This window comes from Sphaeramia orbicularis, chromosome 15 (genome assembly GCF_902148855.1).
Source record: "Sphaeramia orbicularis chromosome 15, fSphaOr1.1, whole genome shotgun sequence".
NCBI lineage: Eukaryota > Metazoa > Chordata > Actinopteri > Kurtiformes > Apogonidae > Sphaeramia > Sphaeramia orbicularis.
In genome coordinates, this window is record NC_043971.1 from 49,596,447 (window position 1) to 49,619,213 (window position 22,767).

Genomic DNA, 22,767 nt, shown 5'->3' on the forward strand with positions numbered 1-22,767 from the left:
GAGTCCAACTAGAGTCACATGACCAAAACAAACAGCTGTTGATGGATGTTAGAACAAGAGAAGAAGAAGAAGAGTTGAACCCAAACGTGTGTGTATGTGTGGACACACCAGGAAACCCCATCAGTTTAGAATTTAGGAGGAGATAGAGGAGGAACCAGCATTCTAGATTCAAAATAACACAGACATGTGAGTGTTTTCCAGAACCTAGAGGGCGCTATGACACAACTATGAACATATCTGTCAAAAAGATAAGCACTCAGACCACTGCCAAGGCAGAACAACCCCCCGGCCGGTCACCACCAAAATGTAATCATTTGTTCCTTGTGGCAGAATCAGCATTTCCTGAAAATTTCATCCAAATCTGTCAATAACTTTTGGAATTATCTTGCACATGGACAGACAAACCCTGATGAAAACAGAACCTCCTTCTAATAGTTTAGGATTTTTCATTACAGTTTAGTTTTATTAGTTTTGACTTTTTTTTCTTTAATTCAGTTCGTTTTAATTCATTTTTAGAGCTGGTTTGATAGTTTTTTATTAGTTTTCATTATTTTCTAAATGCTTAGTTTTAGTATTAGTTTAAGTTTTTTCATATCTTTTCTCTTCTTCTGTGTTGTATTCAAATAAATTCCTGGACAGGACAAAGACAAAAACAAAGGGAATTTTATCCAAAATTTTTATCTGTTTTAGTTAGTTTTATAAGCACACAATACAGTTTCAGTTAGTTGTCATTTTTTTCCTTTTAATTATAGTTTTTATTTATTTCAGTGAACGAAAATGTTTTGTCAGTTCTAGTTTTTGTCATTTCATTAGTTTTTTCATTAACGATAATAACCTTGGGCGGAGGTAATGAATGTCATATTTATGTTCGTCAACATGTTTAGGGAATGACTTCTCACAATAACAAGCAAATCACTGCATTTGCGATTTAATGGAAAATCTGACATTACACACTTCTGTTTTATTTAGTAAATATGGGTAAAGTTTAGCGCAGATGTCCGATAGAAAAGGGACCAGTGTCTAATTCCAGGTGTAAACAGTCATAAACCAGCACATCAGTGAGGAGTTTCTTCTTCTTCTATTCTACACTGTAGTCGTCGGTAAAACTCACCAAACACAGATCAGATGTGAAAAGTGCCCACTAACCCCAGACTGAACTGGTTTCACTGGTTGGTTGTATTTAAATTCTAATGGTGACGTTCTAGAAGCTGGTGAATGTGTGGGTTTGTTTTAACGGTTGTTAGGCACAAAAAGACACAACCACAGCAACAACACAGAGGACAGAGTCTGAGTCCAAGCACAGCAAACCAAAGACACAGTGGACCCACAGTGGAGTGGACGGACAGTGAGGATCGAGTGGGGGGCGTTAGAAGGGTCAGGGGGGGTTAGACACAGGGGGGGTTCAAAGCAGACAGAGGAGAGGATTAGATACCTGATGTAAAAATCAAAATACAAACTTCTTTTCCTTGAATGCAAACCAAAGGGAAAAGGGGGGAGAAGGAATGCGACAGCGTTAAACGGAGCCGTGGAACGGGCACCTGTCGACCGCTATGGAGGTCAAAGGTCAAAGCTCAGAGTCAAAACAAGCAAACGGACACAGAGTCAAGGTCGGCTGTTTCCATGACGACTTGCCCAAAATATCACAGCGTCTGTCAGTTCATGTCACGGATTCACTGGAAACGATTTAACAGGACGTTGAAAAACCCAACAGATCTGATCAGAAAATAAATAAATAAATAAATAAATAAATACATAATGGGTTAGATTTATACAGATCTGATCAGAAAATAAATAAATAAATAAATAAATACATAATGGGTTCGATTTATACAGATCTGATCAGAAAATAATAATGATAATAATAATGCTATTAATAATAATAATAATAATAATAATAATAATAATAATAATAATGGGTTAGATTTCTACAGATCTGATCAGAAAATAATAATGATAATAATAATGCTATTAATAATAATAATAATAATAATAATAATAATAATAATAATAATAATGGGTTAGATTTCTACAGATCTGATCAGAAAATAATAATGATAATAATAATGCTATTATTATTAATAATAATAATAATAATAATGGGTTAGATTTCTACAGATCTGATCAGAAACAGGGGCTTTAGAGTTTTTGACCTTTTGAATTTGTCTTTTAACGTCAGTATTTATTTGTTTTTCACTGGATTGAAATTAAATTTATGTCTGAAAAACACAAGAATCATGAACCACTGTTGAATTTTCTGTCTCCCGTATTTGTTCAGTTTTTTGTAGTTTTACTGTTGTTCTGTCGTTGTTGTTTAACTTCTCATTACTGTTGATTTAAATATTATCTTGATAAAAATGTTCTATAATTATTTAAATAAATGTCAAATTGATATTTCTTTTTAAGTTTAAAGGCTGGTTTTTAACAGTTACTAATGGTTTAAAATGATTATTAATGGTCAAATCTACAAGAGCATTTATCAAAATGATGAAAAACACATTTCAATGTTTGGTCAAATTCAGTGAAAATAAACTCATTTTAGAAAAAAACTAAACCCATAGGAGAAAAAAAAAAACTTCATCACAGTTACTTTCAATATAAAATGAAAAAATGTTCAAATATAAAGTGATGGACAAACAGATGAATCTTTACTAACTGTAGTTGTTATCAATAACAGTGTTAATTAGTTGATCAGGTCTGTGTGTAGAATACATGAGCAGATGTGACACAGTCCTGATGCTTGAACGTTGGTTTGATCCAGATCCTTCATGTCATGAACTGAGGCGTCGCTGAGTTCATGTGGAATGACTCGACTGTCAAATGTGAAAGAAAAGCTTCATGTGTGTCTGAACATGTTTAAACTGATTCAGCGCAGAAACCAAACCCAGAATAATGACACTAAAACCCAACTACCATGAACTAACACACATCTGACTGTCTGTGTGTGTGTGTGTGTGTGTGTACATGCACTCAGGGGTGTCAAACATACAGCCCGTGGACCAAAACTGTCCACCAGAGGGTCTGATCCGGTCTGTTCTGGTCCACAGACAAGTTTACTGAGGATATTAATAATCAACCGATCCGAACCAGTAAAATAAGAACAGAATAACCGATAAATGAAGACAAATACAACCGTTTGTCTGTTTTAGTGTAAAAAAGTGGAATTAAATGATGAAATGTTTATATTTATAAACTAAACTTTCACAAAAAAGATGATTAAATGAAAACCACAAACAACCTGAGAGTTATTTAAGTGGAATTGGACCAATATTCAGTCGGTTCTTAACTGTTGTATGTATTTGTACTAATATTCAGTCTGTTAGTAATTGTTGTGTGTATTTGTTGATCCACTGTACCTGTACGATACACTGAACATGTAAAAATGATAAACTGAGGCTGAATATTGGTAAAATTACACTAGGAAATTTCAGGTTGTTAACATTATTCACATTTTCATCATGTAATTTTACTTATTTCACTGTAAAAGTACGATGGCATATTAGGCTACGTTGGAAAAATAAAAACAGTCACTACGAGAATAAAGTCGTTTTTAAAAAAAAAAACAATTTAACGAAAATAATGTACTTTCATGTGATTAAAGTTGTAATATTTTGAAAGTAGGGTGATTAAAAAGTCACCATTTCTAAATCATAATCCTTAAACCTTGTTGATGACAGGGTTTCCGTTTACAGTTCTAACCCTTCAGTCGAACACTTCAGTCAGTTCCTCAAACACTACAGAGGTCAGAGGTCATTTACTCTAAATCTGTTCGGTTCTTACGACAAAACAAACCCAAACATGTGCGAACTGTCTTCAAAGTCCTTCGACTAATGTTAATGTGTTGATGGTGGGCGGGACTAATAGTCTCAGTATTTGGTGGGTGGGGCTAATAGTCTCAGTATTTGGTGGGTGGGGCTAACAGTCTCAGTATTTGTCCTTTATGTGTAAACCCCAGATGACAGTAGAACCTCACAGAATGTTCCAGTTCTACATTATCAGACCAGAGGGTACGACTGTATTCTGGAAATGAGGAGATTTATACACCTGTTTTTAAATTAAGATGTTATTCTTGTAATATTACGACTTCGTTCTTGACTCTTTTTGTATTCAACTTTATTCTCATAAAATTACAGGTTTCATCTCCATATTTTATGACTATATTCTGGTAGTGACAGTGTTTTTACTTCCTTACATGGCCCATATACGCTGTCGTATAAAACAGTGACCTCTGGATAATTACTCAGATGTTATTGTGTTCTTATCGTACTGTTCTGGTCCGTTTCAGATCCTGTTCTGGTTGTGGATGTTTGACCCTCCGTTCTAAGTGTCCTGTGTTTCCTGCTCAGTTTCACATGTTGGACGTGGTCCTGACGTGGACATTCCACAGACACACATGCACACGTGGACACATACAGACGCTGTACAGGACAGGGTGTGGGTGTGGCCAGTGGCGGCAGCGTTACCTCTTCTGTTTGTAGGTGAGCATGGCTTCAGAGATGGGGAACTGGTGGGACACATTGGCGCCGACCAGGTACTGGACCACCCGTCCCGCTACGTCGATGTTATCTGCAGGAGGAGATGCACGGTCACCACCCAGGACCAGGACAACAACCCGTTTCTCAGGAAAACACAGGCATCATTTACATGTGGGCGGAGTCAGCCATTCAACACACCAGATAAATGAGTGGTAGGAAATGTATGGGGTTAGGGTGGTGTCAGAATATTCAAAGACAGATCTGTGTTCATATTAGTGTAAATAAATAAATATGTGTAAACTGCTGAATGAGTTCAGTCGAACATTAAATGTATTATGTGTATTTGATCAGAATTACAAATAATTAAAGAATTACAAACTTAAATCCAATTGTACCATTGTTCTTTCTCCATTATGAATCTGAATTCACCAACAGGACTCACTATCCAAAGTCTGTCTCCACTTTACAATGTTTCTGGAGCAGAGGACCCATGGATTCACAGACTGACCATGAGTTCAGGTTCCAGATCAGGTCCAGATCAGGTTCCAGATCAGGTCCAGATCGTTCAGGATCACTGTCCAAGATGGATGACCAAGTCACTGAACCAAACCAGGTCCAATCCAACTATTAGTCCATAGTTCTGTTCAGCTATAGAAGGAACCTGAACTCATGGTCAGTCTGTGAATCCATGGATCTTCTGCTCAACGCCGTTACACTCAATGTTTGGAACTATTGGTGCCTCCAAAACCCAGAGGTAGGTCCATATTTTATCCACCATTTTCCACAGTGGGAGTCTGTGGAAGTGTCACCACTCTGTTTTCTCTACCACTCTGGACTGTGGTACCCATGCGGCTGTGATTTAAGCAGCGTTGCCGTGGGTCATGGGTTGGGTGTGTTCAGTACCTGAGGCGGGCCGTTCCGTCCTGCAGAACAGTTCCCTCCACGCCGTGTCCATGAAGATGCTGTTGAACCTGCTGTCGAACGACGCCACGTACTTGGCCAGAGGATGAGAACCTGCAGAGAAGACGACAGAACGACGCTCAGCAGATTCATGTGGTGATTGGACGACTGAAACCCAGAGGGAACGTTCCAGAAATCACACAGATATGTGCTTTGACAATACTCATTAAAAAAATACTAAAAAAACACCTGGAGTCGATTTTAAACTTTGACTTAATGTTGAACAACATAAAAGACTGTGAAAGACTGATGTGAAAACTAGAAAAGGCTCAACAACATGAGTGTGATCTGAGAATGAAAAAGAAGCAAAATAAGATGCAAAAAATGATGTAAAAGATACAACAAAACAAAAACACCATGACAGAGAAAAGGTGAAAACACACCTGGAGATGCTGAGTTTACACTTATTTGGTAAAATTTTTCTTGGTGATGAAAACAAAAAAATACTCAACAAAATGAGCGTAATCTGAATAAATATATATATATATATATATATATATATATATATATATATATATATATATATATATATGTACAGTACAGGCCAAAAGTTTGGACACACCTTCTCATTCTTTGCATTTTCTTTATTTTCATTACTATTTACATTGTAGATTCTCACTGAAGGCATCGAAACTATGAATGAACACATGTGGAATTATGTACTTAACAAAAAAGTGTGAAATAACTGAAAACATCTCTTATATTCTAGTTTCTTCAAAGTAGCCACCCTTAGCTCTGATGACTGCTTTGCACACTCTTGGCATTCTCTTGATGAGCTTCCAGAGGTAGTCACCTGAAATGGTTTCCTAACAGTCTTGAAGAAGTTCCCAGAGATGCTTAGCACTTGTTGGTCCTTTTGCCTTCACTCTGCGGTCCAGCTCACCCCAAACCATCTCGATTGGGTTCAGGTCCAGTGACTGTGGAGGCCAGGTCATCTGGCGCAGCACTCCATCACTCTCCTTCTTGGTCAAATATCCCTCACACAGCCTGGAGGTGTGTTTGGGGTCATTGTCCTGTTGAAACATAAATGATGGTCCAACTAAACGCAGACCGGATGGAATGGCATGTCACTTCAGGATGCTGTGGTAGCCATGCTGATTCAGGTTGCCTTCAATCTTGAATAAATCCCCAACAGCGTCACCAGCAAAGCACCCCCACACCATCACACCTCCCCCTCCATGCTTCACGGTGGGAACCAGGCATGTAGCATCCATCCGTTCACCTTTTCTGCGTCGCACAAAGACACGGCGGTTGGATCCAAAGATCTCAAATTTGGACTCATCAGACCAAAGCACAGATTTCCACTGGTCTAATGTCCATTCCTTGGGTTTCTTGGCCCAAATAAATCTCTTCTGTTTGTTGCCTCTCCTGAGCAGTGGTTTCCTAGCAGCTATTTGACCATGAAGGCCTGATTCACGCAGTCTCCTCTTAACAGTTGTTGTAGAGATGTGTCTGCTGCTAGAGCTCTGTGTGGTATTCATCTGGTCTCTAATCTGAGCTGCTGTTAATTTGCGATTTCTGAGGCTGGTGACTCAGATGAACTTATCTTCAGCATCAGAGGTGACTCTTGGTCTTCCTTTCCTGGGGCGGTCCTCATGTGAGCCAGTTTCGTTGGAGCGCTTGATGGTTTTTGCGACTGCACTTGGGGACACATTCAAAGTTTTTGAAATTTTCTAGACTGACTGACCTTCATTTCTTCAAGTAATGATGGCCACTCGTTTGTCTTTACTTAGCTGATTGGTTCTCGCCATAATATGCATTCTAACAGTTGTCCAATAGGGCTGTCAGCTGTGCATCAACCTGACTTCTGCACAACACAACTGATGGTCCCAACCCCATCAATAAGGCAAGAAATTCCACTAAGTAACCCTGACAAGGCACACCTATGAAGTGAAAACCATTTCAGGTGACTACCTCTTGATGCTCATCAAGAGAATGCCAAGGGTGTGCAAGGCAGTCATCAGAGCTAAGGGTGGCTACTTTGAAGAAACTAGAATATAAGAGATGTTTTCAGTTATTTCACACTTTTTTGTTAAGTACATAATTCCACGTGTTCATTCATAGTTTTGATGCCTTCAGTGAGAATCTTCAATGTAAATAGTCATGAAAATAAAGAAAATGCGAAGAATGAGAAGGTGTGTCCAAACTTTTGGCCTGTACTGTATATATATATGAAAAAAGACATGAAAGAATATACAAATGTAGTCTCCAATTGTGTTTAGTTTGTTAATTTTCCGTTTTTTTCTGAGTTTTCATTCATTATGATGGTCATACGTGGTTTCATGTGGTCAAATACTTAAGCAAAAATTGGACAAATCCTGAGGTTGAATGTTCAACACTACAGTAATATGAAATGAATTCAGTCAAACTTCAACCATACAGTGTTTTATTATAATAATAATAATAATAATAATAATAATGTTAAGTATTTAACTGGGGTAGGAGGTTTGAACTAAACATGTGAAATGAATGAAATGAATAATAATAATAATGATGATAATAATAATAATAATAATAATAATAATAATAATAATAATAATAATAAGAAGAAGAAGAAGAAGAAGAAGAAGAAGAAGAAGAAGTCCCAGTGTCCCCATAACCATTGATGTTGGTGCTGTTGTTACCGATGGGGACGACCAGGAAGCGGATGTAACTGAGCCAATCCGGCGTCTTATTGGCCAGCTGCTCAACGAAGAACCTCAGGACGGTGCTGAGGTAACTCTGGTCCCCGGCCACGGCCACCTTCATGGTCGGAGGCGTCTGAGCGTTACAGTTACAGCTGGAACATTCAACCCACACACAAACATCAGTTATTCACACAAACGACAATTCAAACAGAAACAAACACAGGGAAGGATCTGTTGGTTTGGGCCCAAAAGAACCAAAAAACCACACATCAACCTGTAAAGGGGCGGGGCTTAACATCTGAGCAGGAGGAGATGAAAGGTCATTAAAAACCAGGAAGAACAATTATCACATATATTAGAGGTCGATGATGAAAGTGGATTTAAAGGTCGACACAAAAGCCGATTAATCAGAGAAAATACACGAGTTCATTAGAAACAAGAGGACTGTTCAACTGAACCTTAAAATAAGGGTCATAAATACTTTTAATAAGTCAGGATGGTTGATTATTTTCTTCATTAATTATTTTGTCTGAAAAACAAAAAAGGCCAGAAAAAGGTGAAAAACTGATCCAAAAGATAAACAGTTTAAAGTCACAGAGAAACATAAAAATGAGGAAATATTCACATGTAAGTCTGGAATCAGATCATTTGGACATTTATTTGATCAAATATTTAAAAAGTAATTGATTTATTTAACAATTGACAAATAAGTGATTAAATCTGAATCATTGAACATTAAGGTCAAAATAATTATTCGATAAATGTGGAGTTAAACAACAAACTGTGTCTTATTTTCCCTTAAAGTTGATCTTTTTCAGTTCAGAATCCTCACATAAGCTGTGGACAGATGGAGGATCTTTAATACATCAGTGGAAATAATCAGTAGAAAATAATGTTCCTCAGAGTTTTGACCTCATAGTTTATTAATGTCTTTCTTTCCCTTCGCTGTGAAACTGTATTTTTGTCGTTATTCATTTAAATAAAGCTGATGTTTCTACATTTTATGTGAACTTTGCCACATTTTCTATCACATTTATGACCCGTGACTTTATTCTTTCCTATAATTAAAGCTGTGAATGTAAACGATAATGTGCAGAGGTGTTTCATTATCAGCTGATGAAAGAAAAAAAACAACCCTGAAAAACAGACGAAGGTTAAAGATGAATGAACATTCAGTCAAACAGTCAGAGATGAAGAAAAGAGCAAAGCAGAACGGAAGAATGATGGCCTGAGGAGGTGAAGATGGATGGGGGGAGGAGGAGGAGGAAGAAGAAGAAGAAGAAGAGGAGGAAGAAGTAGAGGAAGATGAAGAAGAAGAGGAAGATGAAGAAAAGAGAAAAGCAGAATGGAAGAATGACATCCTGAGGAGGTGAAGATGGATGGGAGGAGAAGGAGGAGGAGGAGGAGGAAGAAGAAGAAGAAGAGGAGGAAGGAGGAGGAGGTGGAGGAGGCGGGCTTCAGCGTTGTATGGCCCATTGTGCTGGGATGATTGATAGGTCAGCTGACCAGTCAGTGATGCGTCCAGGGTTGTGGGCTGTGATGGGCGGTCCATACACAGTTTGGTGACCAGACATTCTGATGGGTCATGTGACGTCATGTGACACTGCAGTTTGATGCGTGTGTGTACGTATGCGTGGAACACTCACAATCTCTGGATGCGAGTAACGATGGTGTTGAAGGCGGCTTGAACGTCAGCGGCGGAGCAGGTGGACACAATGGGCTGGGCCTGTTCATGGAGGAGGTCAGCCACATACTGCAGAGACAGACAGACAGGAGGACACGGTGAGTTCAGGGACACACAGCAGAGTGGGAAAACACACACACAGAAAGACAAGAGGACACGATGAGTTCAGGGACACACAGCAAGTCAGCCAAGAACTGCACAGAAACACAGGAGGACACGGTGAGTTCAAGGACACACAGCAGCGTGGGAAAACACACACACACACACACAGGCTGACAAGGGCTGGTTGGACACTAGAGCATCAGAACAAAAAAAACAAATAAAAGAGAAAAATGGACCAAAATGGAAGAGAAGAAGAAGAGACAAAACCAAACAGACAGAGAGGAACACCGGGACCTTCTGGACTGAACCGGGTTCATGGTTCTGGACTGAACCAGTTTCATCTGGTTTAGATGTAGAACCAGGGTCATGGTTCTGGACTGAACCGGTTTCATCTGGTTTAGATGTAGAACCAGGGTCATGGTTCTGGACTGAACTGGTTTCATCTGGTTTACATGTAGAACCAGGTTCATGGTTCTGGACTGAACCGGTGTTGGACCCTGTTGGGTTCTTTCATGACTGTCTGTTCTGTCCAGGAGGGGGTGCTGGTAGTCCAGTTTCTTCCTGATGGAGTCTACACACGCACGCACACAGAAACACGCACGCACACACACCCTCATACACACACACACACACACACACACACACGCACGCACACACACACGCACACACACACACACACACACACACACACACACCTGGCCCTGCCACTCCATGGTGTTGATGAGGATGATGCTCTCTGGTAGACGTTCATCTGAGATGAGGATCTGGTTCAGCTGGTCATACACAGACTTCCTGGGGACCTGGAGAACCAAACACAGACAGAATGAGGACCAGCTGATGAATGTTCCACTGTCTATGGTCTTCATCAGACCTGGTCCATGTAGAACCATCCCATCCATCAGACCTGGTCCATGTAGAACCATCCCATCCATCAGACCTGGTCCATTTCTTCTATGTGTTGAATGCATGTGCAGTGTTGGTTACCTGGGCGATGAGTCTGGAGTCTGGAGAACATTCACTCTCCATGCTGCTGGTCCGGTCGTTCTGGGCCTTGGAGTTCTGTCTGTCCTTCATGGATGTACTGCGAGGACGTCTCTGTAGCCGATTCTCCACTTTACTGAGGATGACAAGAACCCAACAAACTCAAAACATGGAGGACGAACGACAGAGGAAGATGAACCAGATGGAAACACGTTCATTCAACATGGATTCAATGAAAGAAGACAAACTATGGGATGGTGTATAGAGGGTATGCACGTGACGTCACCACTAGAGGAAGTCACCGCGGTTCCGCCCACTGAGTGGCAGAAAGAGGGAGATGAGTGACAGCATTGGCTTCAATACTGTCTAAACTGAAGAACAATATTTAATAAAAAATGGGGAAGAGCTGTTGTGAGACTGATTGTATGAACAGGTTTGAAAACCAGTCGGAGTTATCGTTTTACAGACACCGAAAGACAAAGAAAAGAGAAGTCAATGGATCCACAAATCCAGGAAACCAAACCTAGATTTGTGGATCCTGTTTGGTGTCAGCTAACATTAATTTATGCTGTAGTTTTGGGTCAAATCAGACCTTAAATGATGTATTGTTTTGGCTAATGTTACTTCTTAGTAAAGCTCTTGGTTTCATGATCAGATCTTTCATGGTTTTTGTCTTCATTTTGTGATTCTGAACCTTGTGCTCCTAAATGATTAGTAAACTAACTGAAACTGAGGCTAACCCAGTTTTTCAAACACAGGGGAACTGGAGAATAAAGCTACGGCGGAGTATTAGGGCCACATAAGAAAATAAAAACACTTGTCACTGCGAGAATGAAGTCATAAAATATCGATATAAAACCCGTAATTTTGTGATAATAAAGTCAAATACAAAAAGAATCCCAATATCATGAGGATAAAGTCGTAGTTATAAAAAAACCTCATAATTTAAGAAAAATGTCATTTGTTTATGAGATTAAAGTCGTCATATTCTGACAATAAAGCCATAATATTACCAGAATAATGTGGTAATTTAAAAACAGGTGGTAAAAATCTCCTAATTTCCCAGAATCCAGTGGTCCCCTGCTGGTCCACAGCAGTCGTATCTGTGTTGGATAAAGTACTTGATCTGAACTAGACTCAGTAAATCTCCTCAGTCCCAGTAGATCCTGCATATATTCACTGGGGTCAGTACATGGTCTACTGTAACTGCACTTTGGATCAGCTGGTTCTGGGCCCTAGTTTTGGACCCTGGTTGTCAGTGATGATGAAACCATGTATATTTGTTTCAGGTCAAAATAGTGCTGATCCCCTCCACCCTGGATCAGGTCAGGATACTCCATTTCTGTCCACATGTCAATGTTCATGGACCACTTGTTCTTTGGTAGCTCGTACAGATCCATGTCTAGTCCAACTGTCCTTCATTTAATTTCAAATTTCACATTTTCCCAGTCTGGTTGTGTTTACTGCTATACTCCATCATGTTGAGCAGGTCGGTTTAAGACACTCAGTCTGACTTAGAGGGGTGTGGCCCAGGGGGGAAGTGACACGTGTGCATACCCTCTATTAGAGTATTATGGTACATTATGGGATGGTGAATTAGTGTATTATGGTACATTATGGGATGGTGTATTAGTGTATGATGGTACATGATGGGATGGTGAATTAGTGTATTATGGTACATTATGGGATGGTGTATTAGTGTATGATGGTACATGATGGGATGGTGAATTAGTGTATTATGGTACATTATGGGATGGTGTATTAGTGTATGATGGTACATGATGGGATGGTGAATTAGTGTATTATGGTACATTATGGGATGGTGTATTAGTGTATGATGGTACATGATGGGATGGTGAATTAGTGTATTATGGTACATTATGGGATGGTGTATTAGTGTATGATGGTACATTATGGGATGATGTATTAATGTATTATGGTACATTATGGGATGGTGTATTAGTGTATCTGGTACATTATGGGATGGTGTATTAGTGTATTATGGTACATTATGGGATGGTGTATTAGTGTATGATGGTACATTATGGGATGGTGTATTAGTGTATCTGGTACATTATGGGATGGTGTATTAGTGTATGATGGTACATTATGGGATGGTGTATTAGTGTATGATGGTACATGATGGGATGGTGAATTAGTGTATTATGGTACATTATGGGATGGTGTATTAGTGTATGATGGTACATTATGGGATGGTGTATTAATGTATGATGGTACATTATGGGATGGTGTATTAGTGTATCTGGTACATTATGGGATGGTGTATTAGTGTATTATGGTACATTATGGGATGGTGTATTAGTGTATGATGGTACATTATGGGGTGGTGTATAAGTGTATTTGTACCCGTATTCGGCCTGTGTGTATTTGTAGAACCATTTGTAGTTGACTTTATTTATGGGTTTTATTCTATTCTTTTCCTGGTCCAACTGTTGGGGATCTTATTAGTCTGAATGTGGAACCTGAACTAAAATGGTCTAAACTTTTCTAACTGTGCTGTTTTTTTTTTTTTTTTTTTTTTTTTTACAGTCATGGAGTTGTCATCTGTTAAATAAAGGTTACATAACTACACTGGTGTTGCCAACGGCGACGGCGTACCTGGGGGACATGTGGTTCTGGGACTCGGTCTTGCTGAGTTTGCCGACAGTGCTGGTGATCCGTTCGGTGTTGACGTCCCAGCTGCTCACCTCCCCTGGACCCGGACCCAGACCTGGACCGCTGTCGTCAGTCTCCGCCTCCTGGAGCAAAAGGAGGAAGGGGGGGGGAGTCAGAGATATAAGCCTAGAGGACTACGAAGGACAATGGACCGATGTTTATCACACAGGCCCTGTCATGTCCCGTTAAGCCACGCCCCCTTCCATCTCTGTCTTCATGGACATTCCGGAAGGCTGAGAATTGACATGCAGTGTTTCGGGGGGGGGGGGGGGGGGGATGAATAATTGTGTTTCAGTTGAGGATAATGACAGACAGAGGAGGACGAAGGCCTAGTGTCTCTGCAGGAGATGCTGTGGACGCTGTTACACAGACAGGTTTTCATTCCGAAGTGGGTTCATACAGACGGGCCTTTACCCATGAAGACTCAGAGCTGAGGAAACTGGACTGAAGCTGAAGGGGGAGGAAGTGTTTGACAAACATACCCCAACGGTGGCGTCTGCGGTGCTGTCGTCCTGATACCGAGCCCCTTGGACTTTACATCGGTCCACAGTCAGGAAGTCTCCGGTCTGTGAGTAAAAACACACATGAACACACACTTTAACCACCGACAACAACAATCAGATGAATAAAAGGCATCAGCACACAGTCCAATCATAGGCTACGTAGTTACCATGGAAACACCGTCATCTTCTGCAACACTGACCCGCCAGTAAAACCCATGGAGCTGGATCAATGCCAGTGGATGGACACACTGGGTTTATGTTCAGTTAATGACAAATTGGACTGAAAAAGACACTGTTTATTCAGTTTAATCTGTTTCAATAGAGGAAAAATACATAAATAAATAAATAAACCAGGTCCAGTCCAGTTCATGGACTTGGACTGGAGCTGTTTATGGGGTAGACTGGGAGGGAGGGTGGGGGGCTCAGATACTCCGTTAGTCTGTTTTATTAGCATCTGAAATGGATTCACAGACATTTATACACTCTCTTCTCTGGCCTCATCGTTTCCACTGGGTCATAAATCTGAGCCCGGACCTGGTTCTGGTCTGAGCCTGACTTCTATCGGAGCGTATGTGTGTGATGTCGGTGCTGGGGGTCATTTGGTGTCAGTCCCTATAAATAGACAGTGTCAAACATATGGTAAATATTTTCATAATTTAATGTTATTTCTTTGTACTAAAATAAAACATAAAATGTGTATTTGTCATTATTTATGTGTTATCGTGTTCTTCTTTTCCTGGTTCTGATTCACTTTAGTTCATCCTGGAGTGATTGTGGAACCTGAACTGACATGACTTTGACACCCCTGTTATAAATACTGGAGGGTTAAGGGGGGGGGGGGGGGGGGCTGCAGTCCCTCCTGCTGTGGTACATTGCGTTCATACTCTGGATTTTCTCTCTTAGTATTATGGTCTGTGGGAGTTCCTGGACCTGCAGAAACACAAAGAGCTGCCAGACGTCTTGGCAGCGCCCAGAGGTTCGACTTTTACATAACGCTGTTGACGAACAGAATGAACGGCTGCAGCTCCAGCAGGAGTCTGGGGATTGACGAACAGACACCCCCCCTCCGTGGACTCACCGGACACGACAGTTCTCTTTGCTGACTTTTGTGGCTGTGGATACTTCCAATTTCAGTCTGGGAGCTGGAGTGAGACATTCCTTCAAAGAACGGCCTGAAATAACAAAAACACACATTAGAACTGGAGAAAACGGAGGAGATTCTACATTTACAGACAAAGAGACTGAAAGAAGGAATGGAGACCAGAGTCAGCAGAGCCTTTACTATCGGACACATGAGCTAAACTTTGTCCATATTTCCTAAATGTGTTCCAAACAGAAGTGTGTAATGTTGGTTTGTCCATTCAATCCCAGATGTGCTGATGAGTTTCTTTCTCGTGGTAGATGTCAGTAGAAGTCCTTTCATAAACAGGAACAGAAATCTGTGTTGTTTTGAATCTAGAATGCTGGTTCCTCCTCCATCTCCTCCTAAATTCTAAACTGATGTGGTTTCCTGGTGTGTCCACACATACACACACGTTTGGGTTCAACTCTTCTCTTGTTCTAACATCCATCAACATCTGTTTGTTTTGCTCATGTGACTCTAGTTGGACTCAAAGGTCTTTCCATTACAGTTTTGGGTCTGAGGGATGGGAATTGATAAGAATTCAACGATTCCGATTCCATTATCAATTGTGTTTATCGATCTGATTGATCGATTCTCATTGGGTGAGGGATAAAAGAGTACAAACGGGTGTGTTTGCATTAACTGTCTTTTATATTTCCATCTGCACAGAAAATATAACATATACAGTATGTACAAATAATAATAACAGATGACGCCAGGCCTGGTTTGTGTGTGTGTGTGGGGGGTGTACAGTGAAAGAGAAACTACAGACTCTTTACTAATTCCTCTATTGCTGCATTTCTACTAGGTGGAACTGGATCGACTTGGCCCGTCTCCCGTTGTTGTGCACCTCATTTACTTTCCCCTACCTTCGGAAACTTGTATTTGAGGGGGTACGAAGTTTGTTGCCCACACCGGAACCGGAACTGAGCCCAGATGACAGCCTGGTGTTCACTCTGCCGCTAGATTCACAAGCGCCGCTAAGTAGTGAATCAAATGAATCACATGTGGACAAATGTTTGAGCAGATTGGAGGGATTCCACCCTTTAGAAGAAATGGAAGCTTTGACAGTGTTCCAGTGGACCTGGTGTGGTCTGTTTAGACCTGGTGTGGTCTGTTTGGACCTGGTGTGGTCTGTTTAGACCTGGTGTGGTCTGTTTGGACCTGGTGTGGTCTGTTTAGACCTGGTGTGGTCTGTTTGGACCTGGTGTGGTCTGTTTGGACCTGGTGTGGTCTGTTGAGACCTACTGTCTTCTGTTTAGACCTGGTGTGGTCTGTTTAGACCTGGTGTGGTCTGTTTAGACCTGGTGTGGTCTGTTTGGACCTGGTGTGGTCTGTTGAGACCTGCTGTCTTCTGTTTAGACCTGGTGTGGTCTGTTTGGACCTGGTGTGGTCTGTTTGGACCTGGTGTGGTCTGTTTGGACCTGGTGTGGTCTGTTGAGACCTGCTGTCTTCTGTTTAGACCTGGTGTGGTCTGTTTAGACCTGGTGTGGCCTGTTTAGACCTGGTGCGGTCTGTTTGGACCTGGTGTGGTCTGTTTAGACCTGGTGTGGCCTGTTTGGACCTGGTGTGGCCTGTTTAGACCTGGTGTGGCCTGTTTAGACCTGGTGTGGTCTGTTTGGACCTGGTGTGGCCTGTTTAGACCTGGTGTGGTCTGTTTGGACCTGGTGTGGTCTGTTTGGACCTGGTGTGGTCTGTTGAGACCTGCTGTCTTCTGTTTAGACCTGGTGTGGTCTGTTTGGACCTGGTGTGGTCTGTTTGGACCTGGTGTGGTCTGTTTGGACCTGGTGTGGTCTGTTGAGACCTGCTGTCTTCTGTTTAGACCTGGTGTGGTCTGTTTAGACCTGGTGTGGCCTGTTTAGACCTGGTGCGGTCTGTTTGGACCTGGTGTGGTCTGTTTAGACCTGGTGTGGCCTGTTTGGACCTGGTGTGGCCTGTTTAGACCTGGTGTGGCCTGTTTAGACCTGGTGTGGTCTGTTTGGACCTGGTGTGGTCTGTTTGGACCTGGTGTGGCCTGTTTAGACCTGGTGTGGCCTGTTTGGACCTGGTGTGGTCTGTTTGGACCTGGTGTGGTCTGTTTGGACCTGGTGTGGTCTGTTTAGACCTGGTGTGGTCTGTTTGGACCTGGTGTGGTCTGTTTGGACCTGGTGTGGTCTGTTTGGACCTGGTGTGGTCTGTTGAGACCTGCTGTCTTCTGTTTGGACCTGGTGTTGTCTTTTTAGACCACTTCTGCCTTAACACCATGTTGGCTACGTTCTGACCAAAACAATGTAGTGTATGTGTGACATCATTGTGCATGTGCAACAAAGGCGGAATCGATAAGCAGAATCATTAAGCAGGAATCGAGCTACTGGGAACCAGTTCTCAAAAAGAATCGGTTCTCGATTCCCATCCCTATGTGTCATATACCAATTTAACTACAAAAAAACACCTTTAACAACAACAATTATTCAGAGAAAAATGAGAGTTTGGGCGAAATTGTCATTTCCATTAGACAAATTTTTATGTATAAGTTCTATTTGTGTAATTAGAGGGAAAATGGAACAGAGACTACTCAGAGGAAGTTTAAAACAGGAGAGGATGTGAGCAGAAGAACCAGCATCAGGAACAAAGTAAAGGTGGTTTTACATCAGCACATGAACCTTCAACAAGAACAGACAACACAGTCTGTTTGAAACTGAAGCAGATGGAAAACACATCAAACATTAGAGCAGAAACAACAGTACAGATGTACAAGTTCAAACACCATCAGGGTTTAAGGCTCATTCCTAATGATTATCAAACATATAAATACACTAGTGGGTTGACCTGTGGTGGACCAGGGGTTCTAGATCCTGGACTTCATCACTGTCAGTATTGAGGGTGGATGTGGAAAAGGAGGGGGGGGGGGGGGGGGGGGCTGACCCTGAGGGGCAGCATCCTGGTCCCACAGCACAGACATGTGCTGTGTATTTACTCATGCTCTACCACATTTGTCCAGCTGTCACCACCAAAGACTTCATGTGATTCTGCTCAAAGCAACGTAATTATGAAGATATTATGTTCAAAGTGACTAATATCTGACAAAATACTGGTCTGATCAACTGACTGTTTTCACTACTCTAGGTCCTTAACTATGGAATGATCTGCGTCTCCATATCAGACAGGCCTCCTCTGTCTGTTTTTAAATCCCTTCTTCAAACCCATCTTTTCTCCTTGGCTTTTGAAACCATGTGAGATGTTTGAAGGTACTATCTTAATTCTATTGTTTTTATTACCTCCGCCAAGGAGGTTATGTTTTTGCCAGGGTTTGTTTGTTTGTTTGTCTGTTTGTCTGTCCATTAGTGTGCAACATAACTCAAAAACTTATGGACAGATTTTGATGAAATTTTCAGGGTTTGTTGGAAATGGGATAAGGAAGAAATGATTAAATTTTGGTGGTGATCGGGGGTGGGGGGGCCCACGGGGGGGGGGGGGGGGGGCGCAGACCAGAAAATTTCATCAAAATCTGTCCATAACTTTTTGAGTTATGTTGCACACTAACGGACAGACAAACAAACAGACAGACAGACAAACCCTGGCAAAAACATAACCTCCTTGGCGTGGGGGGGCCCACGGGGGGGGGGGGGGGGGCACTGATCAGCCTTGGCGGAGGTCTGCGCTCTCCGAGTGCTTCTAGTTTAGTAATGGTTTATTGTTCTTATTTATCTATCTATCTATTTATTTGTTTATTTTTGTTGTTTTTAATTGTATGGCTTTTTAATCTATTCTGTATTTTATTCTTCTATTTTGGTTTTAATTATTCTTCTGTACAGCACTTTGATCCACTGCGGTTGTTTTAAAGTGCTTTACAAATAAAGCTGGATTGGATTGGATAGTCTGTTCACTGAGAAAAAATACACAAGTATGACAAACACACACACACACACACAACTTCCCTTTTATAATATATATGTGCGTGTATAAATAATATATAAATAACAGATATAAATATATATCTTTTCTTTTTGTTGTATTGATAATTTCTTTGTTGCTACTTTTATTCCACTTGAATGTAGCGAATATAATAATAACAATATTAACTAGAAAAGCACTCGAAGAGCGCAGACGTCCAAGGCAGATCCCCGCCCATCACCACCAAAATTTAATAATTTCTTCCTTGTGCCAGTATCAACATTTCCTGAAAATTTCATGAAAATCTGTTCATAACTTTTTGAGTTATCTTGCGAACAGACAAACAAACAGACCCTGGCAAAAACATAACCTCCTTGGCAGGGGTAATAAGGACAAAAAGTGAACAAAAAGACAAAATAGAAGCAAAACCATGATAATAAATAAAACTGAAAGAACTACGATGAAAAATTCTGAAAACAACACAAAAGTTGAGCACAAAAAAATCATGTGAATACAAAAAATGAGATATAAGCAAGATGGAAATGAAGCAAAAATGAAACCCTGGCAAAAACATAACCTCCTTGGCGGAGGTAATAATAATAATAATAATAATAATAATAATAATAATAATACATTTGTAACAGTCTAATTCAGACTCGTCATTTAAAATCTGCTCTCTGATAGTTTTGTCTTTGCTGTTTTCCGTTTGAACTCTGTTCTCTGTACTGTTCCATCCCTCTCTGATCTGGGCTGTGATAAAACCCTGGGTATTTTTATTTGTTTTATTTAACCTGGGTATGTGCTTCATATAAATATTAATGTGAGTGCAGACGTACTTTAGTTTGGGTTTGGGCGTGCTCAGTACGCTCTCGTTGTCCTCCATCTCAGGGCCGCTGTCGCTCTGGTTGTACACCTCCAGACTATCATAGAGTAGGTCCAGATCCTCCTCCACCTCCTGGGTCTGATCCACCGGGTCCGAGTCCAGGACCTGGACATGGTGGACACATAGAGCGACGGGTCAGTAAACGGTGAGTAAAGGGGTCAGTGCTGGGCATTAGACAAGGACTGTCACAGCTGAGCTTCAATAAAGGAGACTGAAGGACTGGAGCTAGTTTTATTTCACTGTTTTTAATTCCACAGCTGTTTTATGTCTTTAATGTATTCTTGTATTTTATTCTTTTATTTGGATTTTTCCCCTCTAAGTCGCTTTGGAAAAAAAGTGTTTGTCAAATGCATAAATGTAAATAAATGTAAATTACACTGAGGAAAATGTTGACATTTACAAATGATCCTCTCAAACATGTGAACAACATGAACCTGAAATTACTGAAGAAAAACCAGTGTCATTTTAGCCACATTTGATCATTTCTACATGTTCATTCTAACGTACAGATACAGTGGATCTACAAAAACACACAACATTAATATCAGACTGAATATTGGAACTATTCCACTGGTTTGTATGAAAACAGTTCAGGATGGTCTGGTTTATTCAGGTTATTCACATGTTTTGTTAAAGGAGAGTTTGTAAATATTTTCATTGTTTTTTTTAACTACAACAAAGACAAAAGTTTATATTTGTCATTATTTATACAGACCTGATCAAAATCTTAAGACCAGTTGAAAAATAGCTAGAATTTACCTTTTGCACATTTGGATCTTAATGAGGTTTTAAGTAGAGCTACAATATGCAAAAGCAAGAAGGGGGAGTGAGACAAAAAGCACTTTGAAAAAGTAATTTATTGAAAACAACAAGTAAACTGAAATAGGCTGTTTATCAGCTGATCAAAAGTTTAAGACCATCGCTCAAAAAATTACAAAAAACTCTCCAAACCAGAACAAAAAATTTTCTCAGTAGGACTCAGTAATGAGTAACTCCACCGTTCTTGTTAATCACTTCAAAAATTTGTTTGGGCATGCTTGATGCGAGTGTTTCCAGGAGGCTGGTGGGAACATTGCTCCAAGTGGTGAAGATGGCTTCACGAAGGGCATCAACTGTCTGGAACTGATGGCAATTTTTATAAACTTCCCTTGCCGTCCATCCCCAAATGTTCTCTATGGGATTTAAATCAGGGGAACATGCGGGATGGTCCAAAAGAGTGATGTTCTTCTCCCTGAAGAAGTCCTTCGTCAAGCGAGCATTGTGAACTGCACCGTTGTCCTGTTTTTAAACCCAGCTGTTACCACACAGACGAGGGCCCTCAGTCATGAGGGATGCCCGCTGCAACATCTGCATGTAACCAGCCGCCGTTTGACGACCCTGCACCACCTGAAGCTCCAGTGTTCCACTGAATGAAAAAGCACCCCAGATCATGATGGACCCCCCTCCACTGTGCCGGGTAGAAAACATCTCAGGTGGGATCTCCTTGTCATGCCAGTAACGTTGGAAGCCATCTGGACCGTCAAGGTTCAATTTTTTCTCATCAGAGAATAAAACTTTTTCCCACCTTTCAGTGTCCCATGTTTGATGCTCCCTGGCAAAGTCTAAACGGGCAGTTTTGTGGCGTTGTAGGAGACGAGGTCTTTGAATTCGTTTTTTGTTTTTGAAACCCTTTTCCCGCAGATGCCGTCTGATGGTTATTGCGCTGCAGTCGGCACCAGTAAGGGCCTTCATTTGGGTCGAGGACCGCCCTGTGTCTTGACGGACAGTCAATCGGATCCTCCGGCTCAGCGCAGGTGTAGTTTTTTTGGGTCTACCACTTGACTTTTTTGTTCCATAATGCTCAGGATCTGTCACAAAATTTAGAATGACTGTCTTACTGCGTCCAACCTCAGCAGCAATGGCACGCTGCCAGAGGCCTCGCTTATGCAGCTCAACGATCCGACCACGTTCAAGAAGAGAAAGCTTCTTAGCTTTAGCCATCAGGAGGGCATGACCGTGTGAATGCCCGACAGAAAATGAGAATTTTGAGCAGATTTTGGCTTTTATAGCCTGCGGTCTTAAACTTTTGATCAGCTGATAAACAGCCTATTTCAGTTTACTTGTTGTTTTCAAAAAATTCCTTTTTCAAAGTGCTTTTTGTCTCACTCCCCCTTCTTGCTTTTGTATATTGTAGCTCTACTTAAAACCTCATTAAGATCCAAATGTGCAAAAGGTAAATTCTAGCTATTTTTCAACTGGTCTTAAGATTCTGATCAGGTCTGTATGTTATTCTGTTCTTATTATTTCCATGGTTCTGATCAACTTCAGATCATACTGGTCTAAATGTGGAACCTGTACTAACATCAGTTCAACATCATTTATTGTTCATTTCTTCAGTGTAATATTTTGTATTTCATAAATTCATCCCCTGGACTGGACCAGACTGGACCTTTGGTGGTCCGGTTCTGGCCCAGGACCTGTATGTTTGGACCCTGGTCTGTAGGTTCAGTGTCATGTTCTCAGTTCTGTTGACGGAAACAGAAGCAGACGTTCTCTGTGACTCACCTCGTCCGTTACCTTGAATCTCTTCAACAACGCCACAAACTTCTGCTTGAAGTTCGGTTGCTGTTTAAAAAAAAGAAAAAAAAAAACAAACAGAGAAAAACATTGGATTAAAACAAAGAGAAGCTTCTGGAGCAGAAACTGAGAGCTGCTATTGGTGGTTTCCACGGTAACGGGCCTGTTACTCATTGACCTACGTTCAGACCATTAGACTGAACGCTTCATTTCCATGTTGATCCACATCCGTTAATGGCTCTGACCAACGGGACGCCACGCTCACTGGCCTTAAAAGCCTGGTTAATGGACCTGAGGACCAACGTGTCCCCCCCCCCCCCCCCCCCC

The 22,767-nt window shown here is 41.1% G+C and overlaps 1 protein-coding gene across 4 annotated transcripts in view; it reads right to left on the reverse strand.

Annotated features, from left to right (window-relative positions):
- The window catches only part of LOC115434379 (phosphofurin acidic cluster sorting protein 2-like), an 84,823-nt gene that overhangs the window by 7,679 nt on the left and 54,377 nt on the right, over window positions 1-22,767 (reverse strand). For 3 of the 4 annotated variants that reach the window (XR_003937509.1, XR_003937508.1, XM_030156300.1), the window contains exons 8-19: window positions 22,429-22,488; window positions 19,838-19,989; window positions 15,084-15,177; window positions 13,985-14,068; window positions 13,446-13,585; window positions 10,830-10,962; window positions 10,541-10,645; window positions 9,706-9,812; window positions 8,057-8,211; window positions 5,376-5,486; window positions 4,461-4,563; window positions 1,433-1,465 (exon numbers count right to left, since the gene is read on the reverse strand). Coding sequence is in view for 2 of the 4 variants with exons in the window: in XM_030156300.1 (XP_030012160.1) it covers window positions 1,433-1,465; window positions 4,461-4,563; window positions 5,376-5,486; window positions 8,057-8,211; window positions 9,706-9,812; window positions 10,541-10,645; window positions 10,830-10,962; window positions 13,446-13,585; window positions 13,985-14,068; window positions 15,084-15,177; window positions 19,838-19,989; window positions 22,429-22,488 (1,277 nt within the window). In the remaining 2 variants the exon portion in view is untranslated. The remainder of the gene's footprint in view (window positions 1-1,432; window positions 1,466-4,460; window positions 4,564-5,375; window positions 5,487-8,056; window positions 8,212-9,705; window positions 9,813-10,540; window positions 10,646-10,829; window positions 10,963-13,445; window positions 13,586-13,984; window positions 14,069-15,083; window positions 15,178-19,837; window positions 19,990-22,428; window positions 22,489-22,767) is intronic. The other variant, XM_030156301.1, reaches the window with a different exon arrangement.